At 37.1% G+C, this 19,626-nt stretch overlaps 1 protein-coding gene across 1 annotated transcript in view; it reads left to right on the forward strand.

Moving 5' to 3' along the window:
* Positions 1-19,626, forward strand: part of ELOVL4 (ELOVL fatty acid elongase 4) — a 37,677-nt gene that overhangs the window by 12,755 nt on the left and 5,296 nt on the right. The window contains exons 2-5 of the mRNA XM_066179638.1: positions 6,965-7,152; positions 10,391-10,471; positions 17,101-17,272; positions 19,468-19,595. Of these exons, the coding sequence (XP_066035735.1) occupies positions 6,965-7,152; positions 10,391-10,471; positions 17,101-17,272; positions 19,468-19,595 (569 nt within the window). The remainder of the gene's footprint in view (positions 1-6,964; positions 7,153-10,390; positions 10,472-17,100; positions 17,273-19,467; positions 19,596-19,626) is intronic.

Genomic DNA, 19,626 nt, shown 5'->3' on the forward strand with positions numbered 1-19,626 from the left:
GGAAGTGTCCCTGCTCATGACAGGGTGGTTTGAAGTGGATGATCTTTAAGGTCCCTTCCAACCCAAGCCATTCTATGATTCTCACATCTTTGTTTTCTTGCCAGTCATTACCACCATAGATACTGTGACATTATGATAATATAGAATTTTTGTGTGATAAAGTGGCAGGGGCTTGACTGGTTCCTGAGAAACCAATGCTAGGCTGATTTAAATGTTTGTAGAGTATCCAGAGATGAGCCGTGAAGATGATTCTGTGATTGGAAAATATGCCTTCAGGTGAATGAGATGAAGTGTTTCTTAAAGGAAAATTAAAGAAAAAAAGGAAAAAAAAAAAAGAAAGAAAGAAAAAAGGCAACTAGTGCGTGATCTGATAACTGTTGAAAATTATCCAAATGAGGAAGGAAAAAATGATGGGTCTAGGAAAGAAAATTATAGTGAACTAGTTAAAGTTTAATCCTAGTTTCTTTGACTGTAGAGAACAACTTTATGCAGTGTGTCTAGTTAACATTTTACAGCAAGCTGTTATATGTTCTACCAGGCTTGCTGCCTCTGAAAAGACATATCCTGTACTAAAATGGGAAATTCTTCTAAGAACTCTTAGCTTATACATGTGTTAATGGAAGCTTCATGGCCTTTGCTTTGTAGATTATACTAGATTATTTCTGATGTAGGTATAGGTATCTTTGACCCTGTCTAACTCCTTAGAAATACCAATAGTGCCAGAAGACTGCAGACATTGCCAATAGGATAGATAAGAAAGAAGTGTAAACTGGCCATTCTTTTTGTCCCAATCATTTTGCTTTCGTGCAGCAATCTGTCTGCACAATCCCTCCTAAGAAGACATGGACTTTTCTTTTGCCTGAAACACGGATGAGGCTATAGGGGTATCATTTTAGTTGGTGCAGTAGCTTCAATCTGCAATTACAGGATTTCTTATTAAAAATCCTTTATAAACTGAGATGTTTAGCAACAGGACAAGAGGAAATAGCCTCAAGCTGTATGTGGGGAGGTTCAGGTTGGACATCAAGAAAATTGCTTCACTGGAAGGGTGGTTAGACAATGAAATGAGCTGCCCCAGGAAGTGGTGGAGTCACCATCCCTGGAGGTGTTAATAAATGACTGGACATGACACTTAGGTGCCATGGTTTAATTGACATGGTGGTGTTCAGTTATTGGATGGACTCGATGATCCTGAAGGTCTTTTCCAACTTTAATGATTCTGTAATTCCACGAGTTGAGGATTAGAGTGCAATTTGTGCAACGAATAATCAATAACAAAGCAGGTAAGTTAATTCAAGCAATGATGACCTAAAGGAAAAAAATCATTTGAGGCCATATGAACAGCTCTATTAAAATAACAGTAAGTGAATATTTTTTCTTTAATTCTATAGATTTTCAGTCCAAAAATAAATGGCCTCTCAATTTTCACCCTGCAGTGCTGCTTCATTGTCAGTCTTCAGTATTGAACTGTGCAGCTTATGTAGTCATGTACTGTTTTAAAGGATATGTTTGTAGCTTTAGCTGTTGTTGTTCTGAGGTATTAGTTAATCAAAGACTGAGGTTTTTTCTTGAAATTTATACAAACTGCTCACATTAAATCTACTTTTAAATTATTCTCATGCAGTACTCAGTTTAGTTAAAAAGCATAGGGTCTAATCAGACAGATGCTTATTCAAGTTTACTTTCAATAGATCCAGTCTGCAGTGGTTGCGTTGCCAGAGTAAATCTTATATTCACCTTCTAATAAAAAAGTTGGAGAGAAGTATACTGTATATTTGCCTGTATCCACAAAGAAAAGGGGGAGGGAGAGGAGCACTAAAGCACTAAAATCATGGAAGGGATCTAGTGTGAAAACTTTGTAAACATTTTAAGGTGTCTGAAGTTATGTTTCTCACCTGTTTTTTATATGATATGTGCTTTCGTTTTGTAATGATTTCAATTATAGTGGTGGTGGAACTAACAAGATGTGGGAAATTCTTAGATTATTAAAACACTGTGGTTCATGGAACAGTACCGCAATTAGGTAATACTGCTTTGCCTTCCTTATATTGTAGTGTTAAAATTTGACTTTAAGAAAATGTTTCTTAAATTTGAGATTGGTTTTGAGAGTACTTTTGTTAAAATAAAGGTGATCTGCAGAGAGCTCTCACAGAACCACTTTTAAATGCTCGCTGTCATTTCTGCAGTGTCTTTAGAAATGTAATGAGACAGATGGATGTGCTGGATTGGCACTGTAAGTGTCTTTGCGCTGAGAATAGTATCAATAGCTATTAATAACTTTGAAAGTCTCTCCAGATAAATTAGTTAGTACTGACCTTATAGCTAAGGAATACATTTGTTAAACTGAAAAAAAAAAAAAAAGAAAAGATTTTTTTTTTAAGTATTTATTTGAACCTAGCATGAACACAGGGAATTGCAATAATCATGTATTTTTAGTAATGTAATATTTTCTCTAAAACTGATTTTAAAAGCAGAGATAATCACCATTGTACTGTTTCAGGATTTCTCTAAGTGAATATAAAAGTGACTGTGCTATGCATTTGTTTGCTTATTTTTAAGGTTTATACTTCTTGGGAAGAGAAAAATTGATTATAGGCTAAGTAAAATGCAGGAAATTGAACCATCTAAAATTTTCTCTATCAGAAAGGAAATGCTGAACTGTGTTTAACAGAAATGCTTGCATATTAAAACAATTGCAATATGTTTATCAAAAGTTTCTTGTGTTTTTTATTGCTAGAACACCATCACTGTAGCCTTACTTATTGAAATTCATCTTCACTTTCCGTCCATATTTCAGTAAAGGTTAATTATGTCCTCGTTGGACATTGCCAGGCAGGATATTCAGTCCTTTTCACTGGTCTTGCTCTTCTTGCTTTGAAGGAAGAAATCAAAGGGGTTTATGTGTGTATTTCTGGTTAATTTCCCAACAAAAAGAATATCCTGCAAAGATAGGTACCTCAGGGCAATTTCAATTATTTATGTATATATATATAACTAATAATATATATACTTACATATTTACTTATATATACATATATAAATATATAGATGTAAGTTCTCCTGGGTTTTGTCTTTGCAAAGTGAAATGTTAGAATGTATATACACAAAATGACAGGAAAGCCTTGTGTGTATGCATATTTCCCACTATTTCCTTACATAATGGCAATTTTCCATCAGGAACATGTTAGCAGATGCCATAGTCTAGGCTGATTTCATTTTTGAATATATAAAGTGCAACCCTAGGTATTTGTTCTAAAACTTTTCCCACTTTACCAGAAGAGCACTGTACTACAGGCTGTGCCACCACAGCAGACATTTTATTTGTGATCGAATTAGAATCTGGGTCTTGGGATTTGAAAGACAAACGCATTAATCCCCTGAAAGATTCAGTCAATCTCTGTCAATTCTAATCAGGTAAAGGCATTGGTCTTTTTGCTTCACAGCAGTTGGAGGGATTTTTTTTTTTTAATTCAGGGAGCTGGCCTTTTTTATTTCAAGCTTATTTCATCTTTGAGGTAAAAATGTCCCTATTGCGTGTGAAATACTGCAGGATTTAATGCACTCATTTGTTCCCTTAAGCTATCACAGTTCTCTGTAATTTGCAGAAATCTTTTGTGGTCATCAGCACCAGCTAGTAAGTAGGACACAAAATTATGCTGGTTTTGCTAAAACAGGTTGGGAGGGAGGAGTATCTTGGAATGTTTGTCCCTTGAGCAGATGACTTAAGATAGTGAATTTATCTTGGTTTGAAAGAGAGTATCTGAAAAGAAGTTTGGAGCAAGGGTTTGCATTTTACTGGGTTTTCTGTGTAGAACATGGACAAGCAGGCTTGCCAGGTAGACTGAAATGAAATTGTTTTTGTAATGTCTTCTGTGTGATAAGAATGATACATGGAGTTGACTTAGGATGCAACAAGTTACTTTGCATTATCCAGGAGAGATCCTGTGATGAAAAAGTTCTGGGCTAAATAGTATCATGTTTGCTGATGCCACAGTACTAGTTAAAAATAATCATATGCAGAGGCTCCTAGGTGCCCTCAAAATGAACGTAAGGTGGTGTTCATAGTTAGCACAGTAGAATAGACTCTTCTACTCTTTTGGCCAGGATGCACTCCAGAACTGAACTGTCAACTGTGTTCCCTCTCATGGAAGCATTTTGTGTTTGAAGTGTAATTACTTGTCCTAGGAGAGGTCAGGCTCCCAAAATGACAATGGTAGATTCTCTGGGCAGTGTGTTACAAGATTTTTATCAGTAATACAAGGGTTTTTTTGTAAATACTTCAAGACTTCTCTGAGATGTGGTGGCTCATTGTCCAAAAACCCTTTGCAGAGGGAAAGTAACAGGCTGAAACCATGGTATGGAAGAGTAATGGCAGCTTCTCAGGTGCTGTTATGTAGTTGTCAGAGTTAATGAAATATATCTCTTGGTTTTCTCCAGTGAAGTTCTTCAATTTGTAGTATTTGTGGAAAGTAGGTGGAAGAATTGTTTACTGATGAGGTGTGAGGCAAAGTCTACTTGCAGCTGGGTTTTAATATTAGTTGTCCCTTTGTCTTTCCTTTCACCCTCTAGAGAATCCTCATTCTTCCATCTAGAAGTCTAGAAATCTTTGTCTCCTGACACAAAAAGAAACCTGGAATAGGTCATGGTTTCCTATTTTCAGTAGTAGGTGGTAATGTACACCTCCTGGCTAAAATTCAAACCTTCCTCTTTCACATTTCTTTGTATTGCCACTTTAGTGTGTAAGATACCATGAAACACCATGTTAGAAAACAGAAGACAGATTCTCTAATGTGTCTTTTTCTCTTTATTCTCTTTACATTGCTTATTGCAAGAAACCTGGGAAAGCAACTGTGTCTCGTGCCACACCTGCTCTTTAACTCTTTGTACACTACAGTGAAGGGAGATCTGGATTTGATTAAAGCATGTCCCTCATTGACTATCTCCAGAGCTGTCTCTTAACTGACGGCTTTCTTCTTGTCTCATGATGAGTCCTTGCCTGTTACTTGGTACCAGGTAGATGATGAGGTTCTCTTTTTTGTTATATTTTGGTTTTCAATTCAGATTGGTAGTTCAATCACCAAAGGCAAGAAGGAACTAAAGTGTAAAGGGTGTAAGAGTGTAATAATTGCAATGCAGTAGTGATTTCAACTTTGGTAGGTGGTACTCTGTGTAGTTTTAGGAGCTTGCTGAAAAGTTAAGTGGTAACTGTCTTCTCTCACTCTGTTCAGGTCCTCTTTTATTGCCTGTGTTTCTACAGGTGACCTGATTTTTTGAAACTCCTTTCTGCAGTCCTTGCCCTATCTTGCCCTTGGCTTCTTTTGGTGACTCTGGCCACAGGGCTGAATCCCATCATTTTGGCAGCATCAGTGTCCTTTCTTGAAGTTTCCATGCATTAGGATGAATTTTCTCTTCTGGTATTAACAACCATAATGGAAGCAGTTAGGCTTCTCTTTCTTCTTTTCCATTTCTTTTTAGGCCTCCTAGCATCTTGGAATATGCAGCTCAATTATTGTTAAATCATCTGAAAGTAAGAAGAATATGTGTTCTGCAAGCTCTCTTTCCCTAGATCACAGCACTTGTTGTTTGGTAGAAATAGAAGGCCTCATGAAATTTGTTCCTAAAATTAGGTTCTAATTTATGGGCTGAATTACAACAAAGGAAACAAGAAAGAAGTGTAGGAGAAATAATGACAGCACTGTTCAGTACTTTCCTCATTTTCTTAACAAGAAGGGTTTTCTAACTTGCTGCTTGTATGCCTGGGATCAGGGATTAATTTATGGTATAAGGGTTTTTCATGGTCTGTGACTTACAGTTCTCTAAAAGAAACTTGTCCTCTAGGTAAATCTCTGGGCAGCTGCACTTGTGAGTTTGCCCACACTTGACTGAAGGCAGGTGTTTCAGATGTTTGAGCTTCCCAAGGAGCCCTGTAATGTGATGTCCATATGAATAGTAACTGGCCTGTGATGTGATTTCCATATGAACTGTAACTGGCCTAAGCATCTGGAAAATAATCCAGTTAGTATCATAGAGCTGTGCAATATCTGAAGTTCTGATAGTTATCAAGTAGTTACCTTTTATCTCTTGCCACAACTTGATATTAGCCTTCAGGGCAGGGGGGCACACGTGACACATGGGACAACACAGGCACTAAGTAAGGAGGTGTGACTGCAGTCTCGCTTCCCTCCTCTAGCAGAGCTGTCTTCTAATCCCAGATGTCACTGGTTCATCAGGCTAAGACTGCTTTTTTCATACTGATCCAGAACTTAATACAGTATATTCTCAGCTCTGAAATATGTGTAGTGTAAGTGGATGCTGTGAGTCACTGAAGGAGACTGTAAATAAAACCTTTGTTTGTCATATGGCAGCACAGATTGACTAGAACCATCCCTTTAGAACTTTTATTTGGTTGTTTTCTGGTAACATTGTTAGTGTTCTTTCTGAAACATGAGGCTGACCTACGTCAAATAGCAAAGGTTATCATCATACAACCTATATAAGATTGATAGGAGACTTTCTAGTGCCTAATTTTAAACAAATAAAAGCTATGTGTTTTATCAGTATTTTGCCAAATTCGTGTATCTTTCATTTGCAGTGGTGTTGAATATTTGGTTATACTGCCACTGCAGTCACTATTCATCATAAGCAAAATTTGTTTGGGGTGATTAGTGGGTTGATGTGTGTTTGGGCTCATGTGATTGTTTGCTTTATTGTTTTGGGTTGTAGAACTGGACAATAGAGCTTGAATGACATAATGAATCTCTCTGTGAGGTAATGTGATTTAGTGGGGTTTTTTAAAAACTCTTTTCTTTAACCTTCCTAGAAAGAATGAGTGCATTGTGTTTCTACTATCTGATGCAGCTATTCCAGGAGAAAATAATACTTAACAAATTCAATGCTTAAAGTGATGATGGAATATATTTTATTCAGACCTTGTTGACTTCTTCTGTTTGCTTCACTCCCCCAGACAAACGTGTTGATGATTGGCCCTTGATGCAGTCTCCATTTCCAACACTGACTATAAGCACTATTTATCTCCTCACTGTCTGGCTGGGCCCCAAGTGGATGAAGACGAGAGAGCCCTTCCAGTTACGCTTCCTGTTGGTTGTTTACAACTTTGGAATGGTTCTGCTCAACTTCTTCATTTTCAAAGAGGTGTGTATGCCCTTTTGCAAGAGGGAGTTCTTACTGAGGTTTGTCAAAATGAAAATGATGTTGCATATTCTTGATGTCTATTGAGAGTCTGTTTTGCACAGACTTTTAAAGATGAGTTTGCCTTCGAGGTGAGTATTTCTATAAAGAGGTTTCTGTTTGAGAATAATTGCACTAAATGAGTCTATAAAGAGAATATGTGTTTGAGGTATTCCAAGTTCTTCTTAGGTTTATGTTAATCTAAATCCTGGAGAGAGTAAAATCTGTAGATTTAACTCCTGTAACTGATACTTTTTCTTTTCATCTTAATAATCCTAAGGGATATCAGAATGTATCTTGTTAGAAATTGAGTTGTTTGTTTACGCTTTCAGTGTGTTTATAATATTTAGAAATCCAGATGTCTCTTTCTGTGGTGAGGAAAAGTATCTTGTCAGTAAATTATCTTTAAGAGTAAAAATGAAGTGAACTATATCTTTAAATAAAAATAAAAGAATACAGACTTCAAATAATTGGTTTGCAATGTTCTGAGTGTGCTACTTGTAATAAATTTCAGTGTTGCTGCATTTTTCCTTTGCTGGATTTTCTGGACAGGGGAAATGAATAGCAACACTGCAGTGGATCAGCTGTGTAGCTGTAGCTAAGTGGGATTACTTAACAGTTTGGTAATTATTATTCAAGGATAGCTGTACAGAATATGGCTGATGCTAAGTTTATGCTGCTGTGACTGCTCGTGTGGATCAGGAGTTGTCTTCCTGGAAGACCTCTGATCATAGATTTGCAAAATCTGTTTCCAGAAGTAAGCAAATGAACAGAGCAGTTAAAACTATAGCATTGCAGAACTGTCTGGTGTGTTCTGTACTTTTGCCAAGAAGAAATGGTTTATCTGATGATGATCTGCATTTTGATCTTTTCCCAGAGCTCCTAGTATAAAATCATTAATCATTAAATTATTTCAGCCTCTCTTTAAGACATGGTTTAGTAAAATTTTAGCCATCACACCTTAGCCATCATTTTGTCTAAATCATTTTCTTGGACTATTCCACTAGGTAATAAAGTGCAACAGGTACATACAAAAGAATTTAATGCTGACATGAAAGCATAGTTGAAGGAAGAGATTAAATCAAATCATCTTGGCAGGCTAAAACTGAAACTTCTGAAATTAATTCTGCAGTGTTGCTGCCATGCCTGTCTTTTTCACGTATTCTTTTAAGCTTGTTTGTGTTATCCATTAGCTGAATTATTCCAAACTTGTAGTCAAATAATTTTCAGACCTATGTTCCTTATAGGATATGTGTCTGTAGCATTTCCAAGTCACTGAATTACATAAAAATGAGTGGGACTGCAAATACATATTTGTTGTTGATATGCTGAGAGCTCATAACTTTATACATGGAGGTTCTAGTTTCCTGCTCCCTCCTAATGATACCTTGTTATTCAGGGGATGTTAAGGCAATGGATACGGCACTTCCAGCAAGTGTCTTTTCTCGATCGTAGAGACTGATAGGAGGAAGGTGTTCAAGTTTCAGTTCTTCCCTGTAACAAGGCAATTTCTGCTTCCAAAGTTTACAATGCCACTGTGCCACTATTGTAATTCACACGAGTTTTAATGAAATTGTTATGAGTAAAATGATAGTGTTTGTATTTTGTGGGCGATTGTAAAGTTTCCAGACACTGCTAAGAACAGAATTTGAACCTGAAATGCCTTTAAAAGTTATTTAAATAACCATCCTGATGGCAAGTTCTTTTGTTCATCTGTGGTAGCATATGTTTAATAGTAAGTCGTAAAGCACTGTGAGTCTAGCACAGGATTGGCATGCTGAATTCAAATTGAGGTCCAAATTTGGAGCAAATTTTGCTTAGAACATGCAGAAGTCACAATGGAATAGACCCTATCTTGCCACAAAATCATGAATTTCTTATTCTACTTCAGGGTAGTCTGGTGAAGTCAATTTACTGCCTTTTTACCAAGGGAACCTAGGTTGAGTTATCCAGTAGGTCACAGTAGAGATTGCTTGGTTTCTGTAACAGTGCAAAGTAAACTTTCCCTGTTCTCTATTAGTACTGGATGTGCTTGTGCCTCTGTGGGACCACACTGGAGTTCCAGTTAGTTACAGTAGTTTGTAAATGGACTTAGATGATGCAGAAGTAGTTATTTTCTAGGATAATGTCTGTGGATAGTTCTTTCATTTATCTCCTTTAACACGCATGCAGCAAATAAGTCCAGAGGTTCACAAGGTTTGGTATGTTGGGTTTTTTCCTGCATAACACTTGTTTTTTGCATTTGACTGCTGTATGCAAGATGACACACCAAAGTATACTCAAGTTCAGTATAAATGAGATGGAAATCAGGTTAGTGGTAAGAGTAGTCAGTGCCTATCCATAACAGGATTTTTTGAGATCTTTTTCTATCACCCCAATTTGTGTCTGCTCCCCTGCTGTCTCTCTTTGATCCTTAATAGAGTGGGATTACTTGGCTTTAAACATTTTTGGGTCATAAATCCAAAAAGATTAGAAGTATTACTTGAACCTAGTACAGCTCTAGGCAAGTGTACTTCTTTCCAATGGGAACTTGCTCAAATGTCAATTTTATCTTCTCCTGTCCAGGTTTTTGCAACATGCTTAGTTTGGAGAGGACCTACAGAAGCATTTCAATTACTTTAGGCCATTTTTGTTGGCAAAAAATGGAGAACTTTTCTCTATCCTTTTTCTCTTATTGTGTTTAGTGGGTATTCAGCTTTGACTCTTCTAAGGGGGAGGGGGGGGAATGTTCTGGATTTTGATTGTTATACTGTGTTAAGAATTGTAGATCCAAATTATCTAATCTCTGTCTCTTGAATAGTGTTCTCTTGAATCCATACTGGGAATAGCATTTCTGTCAATTGTAGCGAAAGCAACTAGGTATTTTCTGTTTCTGAAGCTAGAGCCATCAAAAGAATATTCATACCTGAATAGCTTAAGGTCATACTGGAATTTGTTGTACAAGGCTCTAATTATTGGAGCAAGATGTGTGTAGGGAAAAACGAGTACTTTCTTTTTAATTTATAAGAAGAAAATAAATAGTCTAACAATAGGTTGTTAGTACTAAATATTGGCTTTCTTCAATAGTATTCTCAGGACTAATAAGCATATTTTAAGTATTTCTGTTCAGGTAAGTTTGATGTACCAAGAAATTTGCTGATAATTGTTATAAATATTCTTTGTGTATTATATTTCCCCTCACGTATGGCTTTAATATTTTCAGTTGTTCTTGTCATCGAGAGCTCGAGGGTACAGCTATGTCTGCCAGACTGTGGATTATTCAGATAATGTTTATGAAGTTAGGGTGAGTATTTCTTTTTTGTACTTGTATATGAATGTGTGTAATATAAATATAGTACTACATGATGGTTTAAGCCTTTTCTGAAGACAGTTTCCACAGTTGCTGTCAGCCATGACTGTATCCCGTTACATCCTCACTTCAGGTTTGACTACATCATACACAGCAGGTTTAATCAAAGGGCACAGCATATTTGTGCCAACTTTCATCTGACTGCTACAAGTAAGGGGAGTCTTAAAGATACCATCCTTGGCTTCATCCACAGTTGTACAATCCAGGGTAAACTTTGTGTACTCACTTTGGTTCCTAGATTTGCTGAAGTTTGGGATACCAGGGTAACCGCAGGAGAGGTGATGTGTTCCAGCTAGATCAAAGCAAGTGAGATTTATCATCTTATCTTGTGGTTCCACTTCACCCATACTGGTGAGGCAACCCTTTGTCTCCTTTACCCATGTTTGGCTTTATGAGGTCTTGCTGGCATTTGGCAAATGTATTATCACTACATTTCATTGTATAATCTTAGATTTCAAATATCTGGGTTTTGGAAAACGTCCAAATTAAAAGCCAAGTGCAGATCCTTGTTCATTTTCGTAATGCTGTTGATTAGCTCATGTGCTAAACCTTATCTTCCAGCAGAGCTGACACTTGAGAATCTCTCAGCTGCTCTTGCAAGTTTCATGTACAGATTAGGACATGTTCCTGAAAATGCAGCAAAGTATGTGTTATGTTTATAGTAGTTTGAAAAATGTTTGTCTGGGAGGTGGCTGTTCATGGATAGTGTCAGTCAAAAGCTTGTGCTTTTGGGAGGGGTGGTAGTGAGAACGAAAGGTTTGAGTCTTACACTTTATTCATAATGGCTGATATTGCAGAACAGCTCTGTGTGTGGATTTTTATTGGCCTTATTGTAGCTGCCAATCTTTCAACTTTGCCCATACAGTGCTCTCTCTATATCAGTCACTAGAATGATTCTGTTAAAAATTTGGTTGAAAAACAAGATCTAGCAAAGTATAGCAAGTGCTTGACAGGTTTGGGGTTTTTAACAGATAAGCAAAATAGAATGCCCTTGTACTTAGCTGAATGACATTGAGGACTGGTGTGGTGTATATTAAAAGAATTTTTATATTAGCTAAATGCAAGCAGTGTTCTGTTTTGTACCCTCACTTTCAGGTGCACTTGTTTGTGGGGGGCAGTGGAGAGGTCAAACCTGCTCAAAAGAATTATCATCCATTTTGTTTGTTAAGACAGGCACAGCATTATTATACAATGGAATAAAGGCAAAATGACCCAAAGAATGTATTTATACTGTATCATATGTCCAGAAAGGAAGGGTTGCTCTAGCAATATATATTCTTTTGACTTCCTGACTTTTTATTATTTTTTTTTTAGTTTTTCAAAATTATTTCCCAGGTTTGTGGATTTGCATAAAACTTATCCCTGAAGTTTAAAGTTGTAGCATGTTCAGTTTGCAATGGAGGGACTTGAGAAAGGAGGGAAAATAGAGTCCTTTTAAGTTGCTGCAGCAACTGTGTATTATGCTATCATTCAAGATTCTTATCTTGACCATTTCCTGGTTGTTCTTTTGAATGAATTCTCAGTTTAGGTAAATAAGTTGCAAGTACAAAATTTTACTTTCCACAAGTGTGCTGTGTCTAATTGAGGATTCTGGGATACATTTCTGTCCTGCTTTTCGGTATATCATGCTCTGGATTGAGAAGGTATGCTGTTATGCTGTTTTTTGACACTGTCAGATTAAAAAAAAAAAAAAGAGAGAGAGAGAGAGAAACCACAAAAACCCCCACAACAAACAGACAAACAAACCTATCCAAACCTCCTCAAGATTTCTTTCACCATCGTTTTTCATTATACAAACCTGCAAAACCAATTTTAAAATGTTTTTGCAGTTCTGAGTATAGAATTGATAAGCGTTTTAGCACATCCCTCACACCCTTTTAGTAGATCTAGATACTGAATGTCCAGCATTTATTGGCACCAGGTTTGCTCTGCAGAGGAATGCTGCACTGCAACAGTAGAATCAATTACAAATGCAATGACCATATTTGCAAGGGAATAAATATATCCTGTTTTGCAAGGGAGTAAATAAATCCTGTGTTGCTCAGATAAAGAAGTCTGGGACTAACTCACATGGAAACAGCACTGAGCCCGGAAGGCGTTGTGGAACATTCTCTGAAAAGCAGAACTTCATATATGACTTTACTTTGAGGCTTTGAAATTTGGAACAAATATTGAGAAATGCGAAACTAATCGTATATAGTGGTTTAAATGGCAACATAGGAACCTTGGCAGGGCCTCTGTTTCTGACTTTTTGGGAATGTGCCACTGTGATATTGCCATCACATTGAGTGGCCTCTTTTGTGTAAAGCTCTTGGTCAAAATAAGGTGTCAAGAAACCATCCTTTGTCCTTCAAGAGAGTATAGAGAGGTCCCAGAAAACAGTTCCCAAAAGAAAAAAAAAAAAGGGCTATCCTGGATACCAGAGAATGTCTTTCTCTGCTTCTCCAACCCACTTCATGTATCAAGACAGTAAGCCAGTGATTTTAAGGGAACAGCGTAAGGGCATGTGGTGGCACTTCCCTTGTACAGTTTAGCAACACAGCAACCTGTAGCTCAGAGACCTCCTCAGACACAGTCTCTTTGGTTTTGCCACTTTTTAGGGAGATATTTTTCCATGTATTTGTATATTTTCTTCGACTTTATCGATCTTCTGGTTTTCACTGATGATTAATTTTGTAGGTAGTTTACACAAAATTTGAAGAAGCTGGTCCTCCTGCTTACTGTTTTGAACCTACCTACACATGTTATTCTTATTCAGTCTCCCCTGGCCGTTCTACAAGAAACAGTGGACAACTGGAGCAAGCAGGAATGAAAATAAATTCCCTAGTTGCAGAAACATTTGCTGAAATAAACTCCTTCATGAAGGACTTATCTGATCAATGTAGTAGGTAGCCACTGTACTGACTGCTGGCAGGAAGCTGAGTGGTTCTGTTATGGAAAAAAAATAAAGTGTTCATAGTAGACAAGAAAGAAAAGGGGGAACAAACCACTATGAAAGTATTTAGAGGGATCTACAGATGTATCTTGCGAAAATCTTTTTGGTTATAGCTTAAGAGTCAAAACAATAAATGCAAAGGGCTGAGGTGTTAAATCCATGCTTTGTAGTACTCCTTTGGGAGCTTCAGTATTTGAGGTGAACGATTTCGTAACACTGTGGAACTTAATGTATGCTGGTGTCTGTGAGCAGTCATTTCCCCCCTCTGCTTACATTTGTGTATTTCCCAGGTCTAAGTTCATCTATTTTATTAGCATTTCTGAAGAATTGGGAATATGGGGCTGCGTGAATTAGTTCTTATTTTAAGTGTGCTGATTGTTTGTAAGCATGATGCCTAGCAATGGTTGTTTCCTATATTGTATTGTAATCAGCCTTCTTAGTATTTATGTCTAGAGCTTGAGTGGTTTCCTCTTATGAAAAAGATATAATATACTTTAAACTTCAGTAAACTTGACTTCACAAGTTCCGTAAACAAAATTCTACAACTGAAAGAGGGAAAAGAGTTCACTATAAAAGCTACTTTAATTTTTCACATTGCTTTCATGTGACCTTCCAAGAAGTACCTGTCCCTTCATGCCTCTTAATGAATAAATGTCTCCAACCCGAAATGAGGAAGAATGGTGCAGGAACAGAGTCCTGTAATAAAACAGCCCTCCAGTCAAAAACCCTGCAGCAGGCAGAGAACATGGGATTGAACCTCTTGTTGACCCCCTTAATCCTAGGCTGTAATGTAATCTTTCAGTGCCATCTGGTGTTTTCACAGATTTGGATTGGTACATATGAAAATTACCAGAAAGTATATAGTTGTGACTAGTATTGTTCATTACAAGAATGTGCCTTTTTAGTGCATACTTCCTTTCTTTTCAACTAAGTCTTTCTTGCATGCAGTGTCCAAAGGCTACAGGTTAGGTCATGACTTCTGATGCTTTGCAAAAGAAGTTTAATAGTATCCACCTGCTCCTGACATAGCTTACATGTCAGTGTATTGTTCTCCTCTATTTCTGCCCTTTTTCACTGATTTTATGCATGGTCTCAGGCAAAAGACTTGACATCTGTTTCATTTTTTTTTTCTATAAGATAATGATTAAAACATCTGCAGAAGTCACTGGAAGTACTGAAATAAATCATAAGTACACAAAACCTGTCAGGTTTGAGAGTAAATGGTAGAAAATTTGATGATAGTAAGAGAGCAAAGAAGCTGACAGGCAAAAAAATCTACAGGAACACAAAATCAGGAAGTACAATCCTTCAAAGAATCCTGTTGTTTTTCTTAAGTAATGGGAAACATTTTGATCCAAAGCTCAGATTATTTTTTCCCATGCACTGTAATTGCTTTCTCTGCTAGGTGGAATTCAAAAGAAGAGCAATGAGACGTGTTATGTGATTTGTCCAAGAATATATGCTGAATTTGTGGCACTTTGCGTATAAGACAAAAGTATTTTTGTAGAATTTCTATATTTTGCTCTGTGTCACAGTAGATTGGCCATTTTCTTATTGGGTATTTGACTTTTTGTTTCCCTATTTCATTAACAAAAATGTCCATTTACTTTATAAAATAATTTCATGGCAGTTTGCTTGAACTGGCCTACTGGTTCTCTTAAAGTTTCTTTGAAGGGAGGACCTCCAAAAAGCTAAAGTATTGCAGTGCTGGATTGCCATTGTATGGATATACAGTCCAAAGTGTTTATTATTAACTTATGAAATGAAAAGATGCTTATCTTAATTTATTTAAGAGATGCAACTTTAGCAAAACCTGTAAAAGATGCTGGACTGTTATGCTAACCCATTGGGTGTGAGACAAACCTCGATGTGGGTGTTATTAAATACCTGACTACCTGTCCCAGAAGGTAGATATTGGATATTGCTCACTGGATATTGAGCAATATATGCATATATATATATATATATATGTATGATTCTTGCAGCTTGCCTGTGTGCCTGGGAACTCCAAGACCTGTGGGAGTCACTTTTCTGTCATTAAGCCTCTCTCCAGCTTTAGATATTAATATCTCTTTGTATAAAAGTGAAAAAATCTGCCTCCTCTTCCCAAGACCTGAAGTGGGCTAAATCACATCCAGAGAGTGAGAAGGGTGTTCATTAATGGATACATAGAAGGCTGCAGTTTGGCATCAGTAAGATGTGCAGTCCCTCTGGGAAACTGCAGAGCCTGCAATGCAGATATGCAGCAGTCTTCTCCTATGCTGCATTTTTGCTTCTGCTGTAATTTCTCCTAAACCATTCACCAGACCAATTATGGCTATGACAAACTTCGTCCGTGGAGAGATGCTGTCCTTTCCTACTGGTTTAGAGAAGTGGAGAAAAACACCATGCAGGGCTATAGCATTGCTCTCTACAGCTCCTTATGATTCCCCTTTATCTCACCTAAAAGTATGTGTGTAGTTGGGATGGGAAAGCTACCCTGTGTTAACTCCTTTTTCTTCTGTCTTCCCTGGGGACTGAGGGGGTGGTGGAGTTATTTCACACCATGTTAAGTTAAGAAAGTCTGGTTTACCATCAACTGAGTCCTGAAAGACAAGGCCAACTTCTTACAAATAGATGTGTTGTGACATTGCCTGCTTTCCTTGCTGGTGGTACCAATTCCAACTTTTTTTTTTTTTTTTTTCTGTCTCTCTGTGAGTCACCATCTGGTCCCACCCTTGCATAACAAGCTAGATGACTTACAATGCCAAAACTAGACTTGCTGCTGTGTTTTGGGATCTGGGAGGGAGTCCCTACCACCACCATACTCCCATATCATAGCATTAGCATATTGCTACACAGAGCTTCTGGGCTTTACTTGCTTTGACAATATTCAAATTTCGGCAGAAGCCCTGTTTGTGTTGCATCCTGGGCAAGATGCGCTGTGATGGGTGGATTAGAAAAAGAATTTTGGGTGTGTAACACTTCCCTATTGAGTAGATGGATTAAATCTGTTCAGTTTTTATGGCTCCTGTGGTCTCTTTTTTTTCTAGTCCCTGAATAGCAGAGAGCTACTGGGGGAATGTTGCTTTACTGAGGGAGTTACTGAGCAGGCCAGAAGAAGCTGAGGGAATGTTGCTATAAGGAATGTGAAATCTGTACTGCGTGTAACTTTTGCTGGTATCTTTTCACCCATATGCCTGTGGTACTGAAGGTTTCACCTTTGCAACTTCATTTTATCATAATGTTTCTGCCTCATTGTTCTGACCACATCAAAGTGTTGCCTCATTAGAAGGGGAAGCCCTGTGGCAGACTTTTTCTGCAAAGCTTAGGAGAGAATGAGGACACAAACTTCCCGTGTTTACCTGGTAAACTCTTCAGATTTGGCAAAGCTTTTAACTATATCAGCTCTTTTTTACAGATGTGATTTGTGAACAATAGGCTCAGAATAGTCTTCTTCCATGTCCAGAACAGATGAAAGGAGTATTTCTTTTTTCTCATATTGTTAGATGTTTGACTCCACTTCAGCATTTAACCAGGATTTAGGGAAGGAAGAGGTGTCCTTCTCTTACAGCATATAGGTGGTAGAACTTTATTCCATTCAGCTTGGAGTCACTAAAACTTACATATTCTCTGTTTTTCATTGCAGATAGCTGCTGCTTTATGGTGGTATTATGTCTCTAAAGGAATTGAATATTTGGATACAGTATTCTTCATCCTGAGGAAGAAATTTAACCAAATTAGTTTCCTTCATGTCTATCACCATTTCACCATGTTCACCTTGTGGTGGATTGGTATTAAGTGGGTTGCAGGTGGACAAGGTGAGTTCCCTTCCTCTCATATGCTTTTGACTGGGCAGAAGGGAGAATTATTATTTTTTGGGAGCAATAGAAGAAAATTTTATAGACTTGACTTTATAATTTACAAAACTGTATATTAATGCATGCAGTCTCCCTCTGTGGGAAACATGGGGGAGGAAAAGATAGCAGAGCAATAATCTAATGAATTGCAAAACTTCTTTTCTTTTCCTCATGGGCATCAATTGCAAGCTTGAAATTCTGCCTTTGAAAGTATCTGTATCTGTGTGAAACAGAAAGATGTATGTCTTGCTTAACTTTAATTTTTGCAGATACAGAGAGCTGCAAAATCCAATTGTGGGCCACATTCTGTGTGCAAAATTAATGAAGTCAATGGAGATGTTATTTTGGCATTGTATATGAGTTTGAGGTTTGCTTTTATTTTTATAGAGAGGCATGTATAAAATTCTGAAACCTTCCCTTGGAGGTGAGCCAGTAAATCTGTCAATTCACTTTTAAAACCTATTCATAATGGCACAAGTCTAAATTCATTATCAGCCTTTTCCCTTGCTTCCTTTCTAAAGCCTCTATCAAATAATTTTATTATTGTTTATTGCACTTGCCACACCCTTCATTGCCTACATTGTACTCTTGTTCCTGTTGTTTAGCCTTGTCTCTCTCAAATTGAAAGCTCTGCAGAGCTGAGGGTACAGGGAAATGCCCTGTTTCATTTGATATGTGCTTTGTAGGCTTGCAACACTGAAAATACCATATAATTAACACAAAATATGAAAACCAAACTAATATTTTGGGTTTGGTGTTTTGTTTTTGATTTTTTTGAACCACACTAATACTTAATGCATGGGGAGTTTGTGCTCACATTTACTATAGATATTTTGTACTGAGTGGCCACTTACATTGCAAAGAAGAAATATGTAAATTTAGTGTCTGTGACTACCTTTTAATTTCTCTCACGTAGCACACAGGAAGCAGGTACTCAACCAGATGTTTCATTATCTTTATTTGCAACTGCACCTATAAAATAAGATTATTGGAGACTGGATGGTTACTTGTAGTCTTGCTTAGAAATTCCCTGGATATCTCAAAAGGCCCACTCCCTTGTTGCCTTTTTAGAACTTTCGTGCTAAATATCAGCAGTTTTTAATACAACAGTTGCAACTATTTCCAAATTTCTTTCAAGTTTTGGTGTTCTAGCACTACCTCTTAGTTCCTAGAGCCTGCAAAAGGAAAAACAGCAGTTGCTTTTCTGCATTTATGTAGCAGGACTGCATAAATGTGGATAGATCTGTGTTCTTCTATTTTCTAGTTGATAGCACATTGCTTACATAGACAGGTCTATTATAAACTACACCCTATTTGAACAACTTGGTTCAGACCACACATCTGAGCTGTTTGATGTCAGCAGCTATTGTCTGTATTGCCCTAATCTCATACAGTAGAGCATTTTTGAGGCTCTCTGTCAGTGTAGGAATACCTTAACAAGATATAACGTGTTTCTGTTAAATGGCTGCTAATCTTGACAAAGCAGAGATCTTAATGCAAATGAAACTGTCAACATGGATCTAACGTGGATCATGCTGGAAAATGTTGTATTATACAGTGACATATTTAAGATTGCTGGATATTTTAAAGCATAAATAAAGAAACTAAAGATTATTAATTTAGACAAACTCACCTGGCAATGCCTTAAGTTCTTACAAACACGAGTCAAGGTTTGCTTTGTACAGGCTTTTTTTTTTGCCTATTTAATCAGACTCCCATGTGAGTTTCTTGACTTCTTGTTGAGAAGTGAACCTTTAAGATAAGTTTATAAGATTTAACTTCAGAGCCCGATACTTTGTACTTTATTGCCAAATAAAACTTTTAATAATCCTTTAGAAAAACAGTTGCAGTTACACCACAACCACTAATGTAGAATGGATATCATTTATGTCTTTTCAACAAAAATCTTACAAAAAGCTTTGGCATAAGCAGTTACCTGGAAGATATGACATACTACTTGCATTAACATCTATTTGTGTCGGCGCATGTTGACAGCCCGGTCTATATTATAGATATTCAATGTTTTGGAGATGGAATCCTGACATGTCCTGTGAATTGTAATTTTTACTATTAAAAATAATGGTACAAATAATACTAGAAAAGAATCTTCTTTTTCCAAAAATTACATGATGCTTTTCCCTTCTGTTCCTGGACAGCATTTTTCGGAGCTCAAATGAATGCGTTTATTCATGTCATTATGTACATGTATTATGGATTAGCAGCTTGTGGCCCTAAATTTCAGAAATACCTGTGGTGGAAACGATATTTGACCATATTGCAATTGGTAAGTAAAATTCCTCCTTTTGGGCTAAAAG

Source organism: Chamaea fasciata, unplaced genomic scaffold (assembly GCF_029207755.1).
Source record: "Chamaea fasciata isolate MVZ Bird 193981 ecotype frontalis unplaced genomic scaffold, bChaFas1.0.hap1 SCAF_3, whole genome shotgun sequence".
Lineage (NCBI taxonomy): Eukaryota > Metazoa > Chordata > Aves > Passeriformes > Sylviidae > Chamaea > Chamaea fasciata.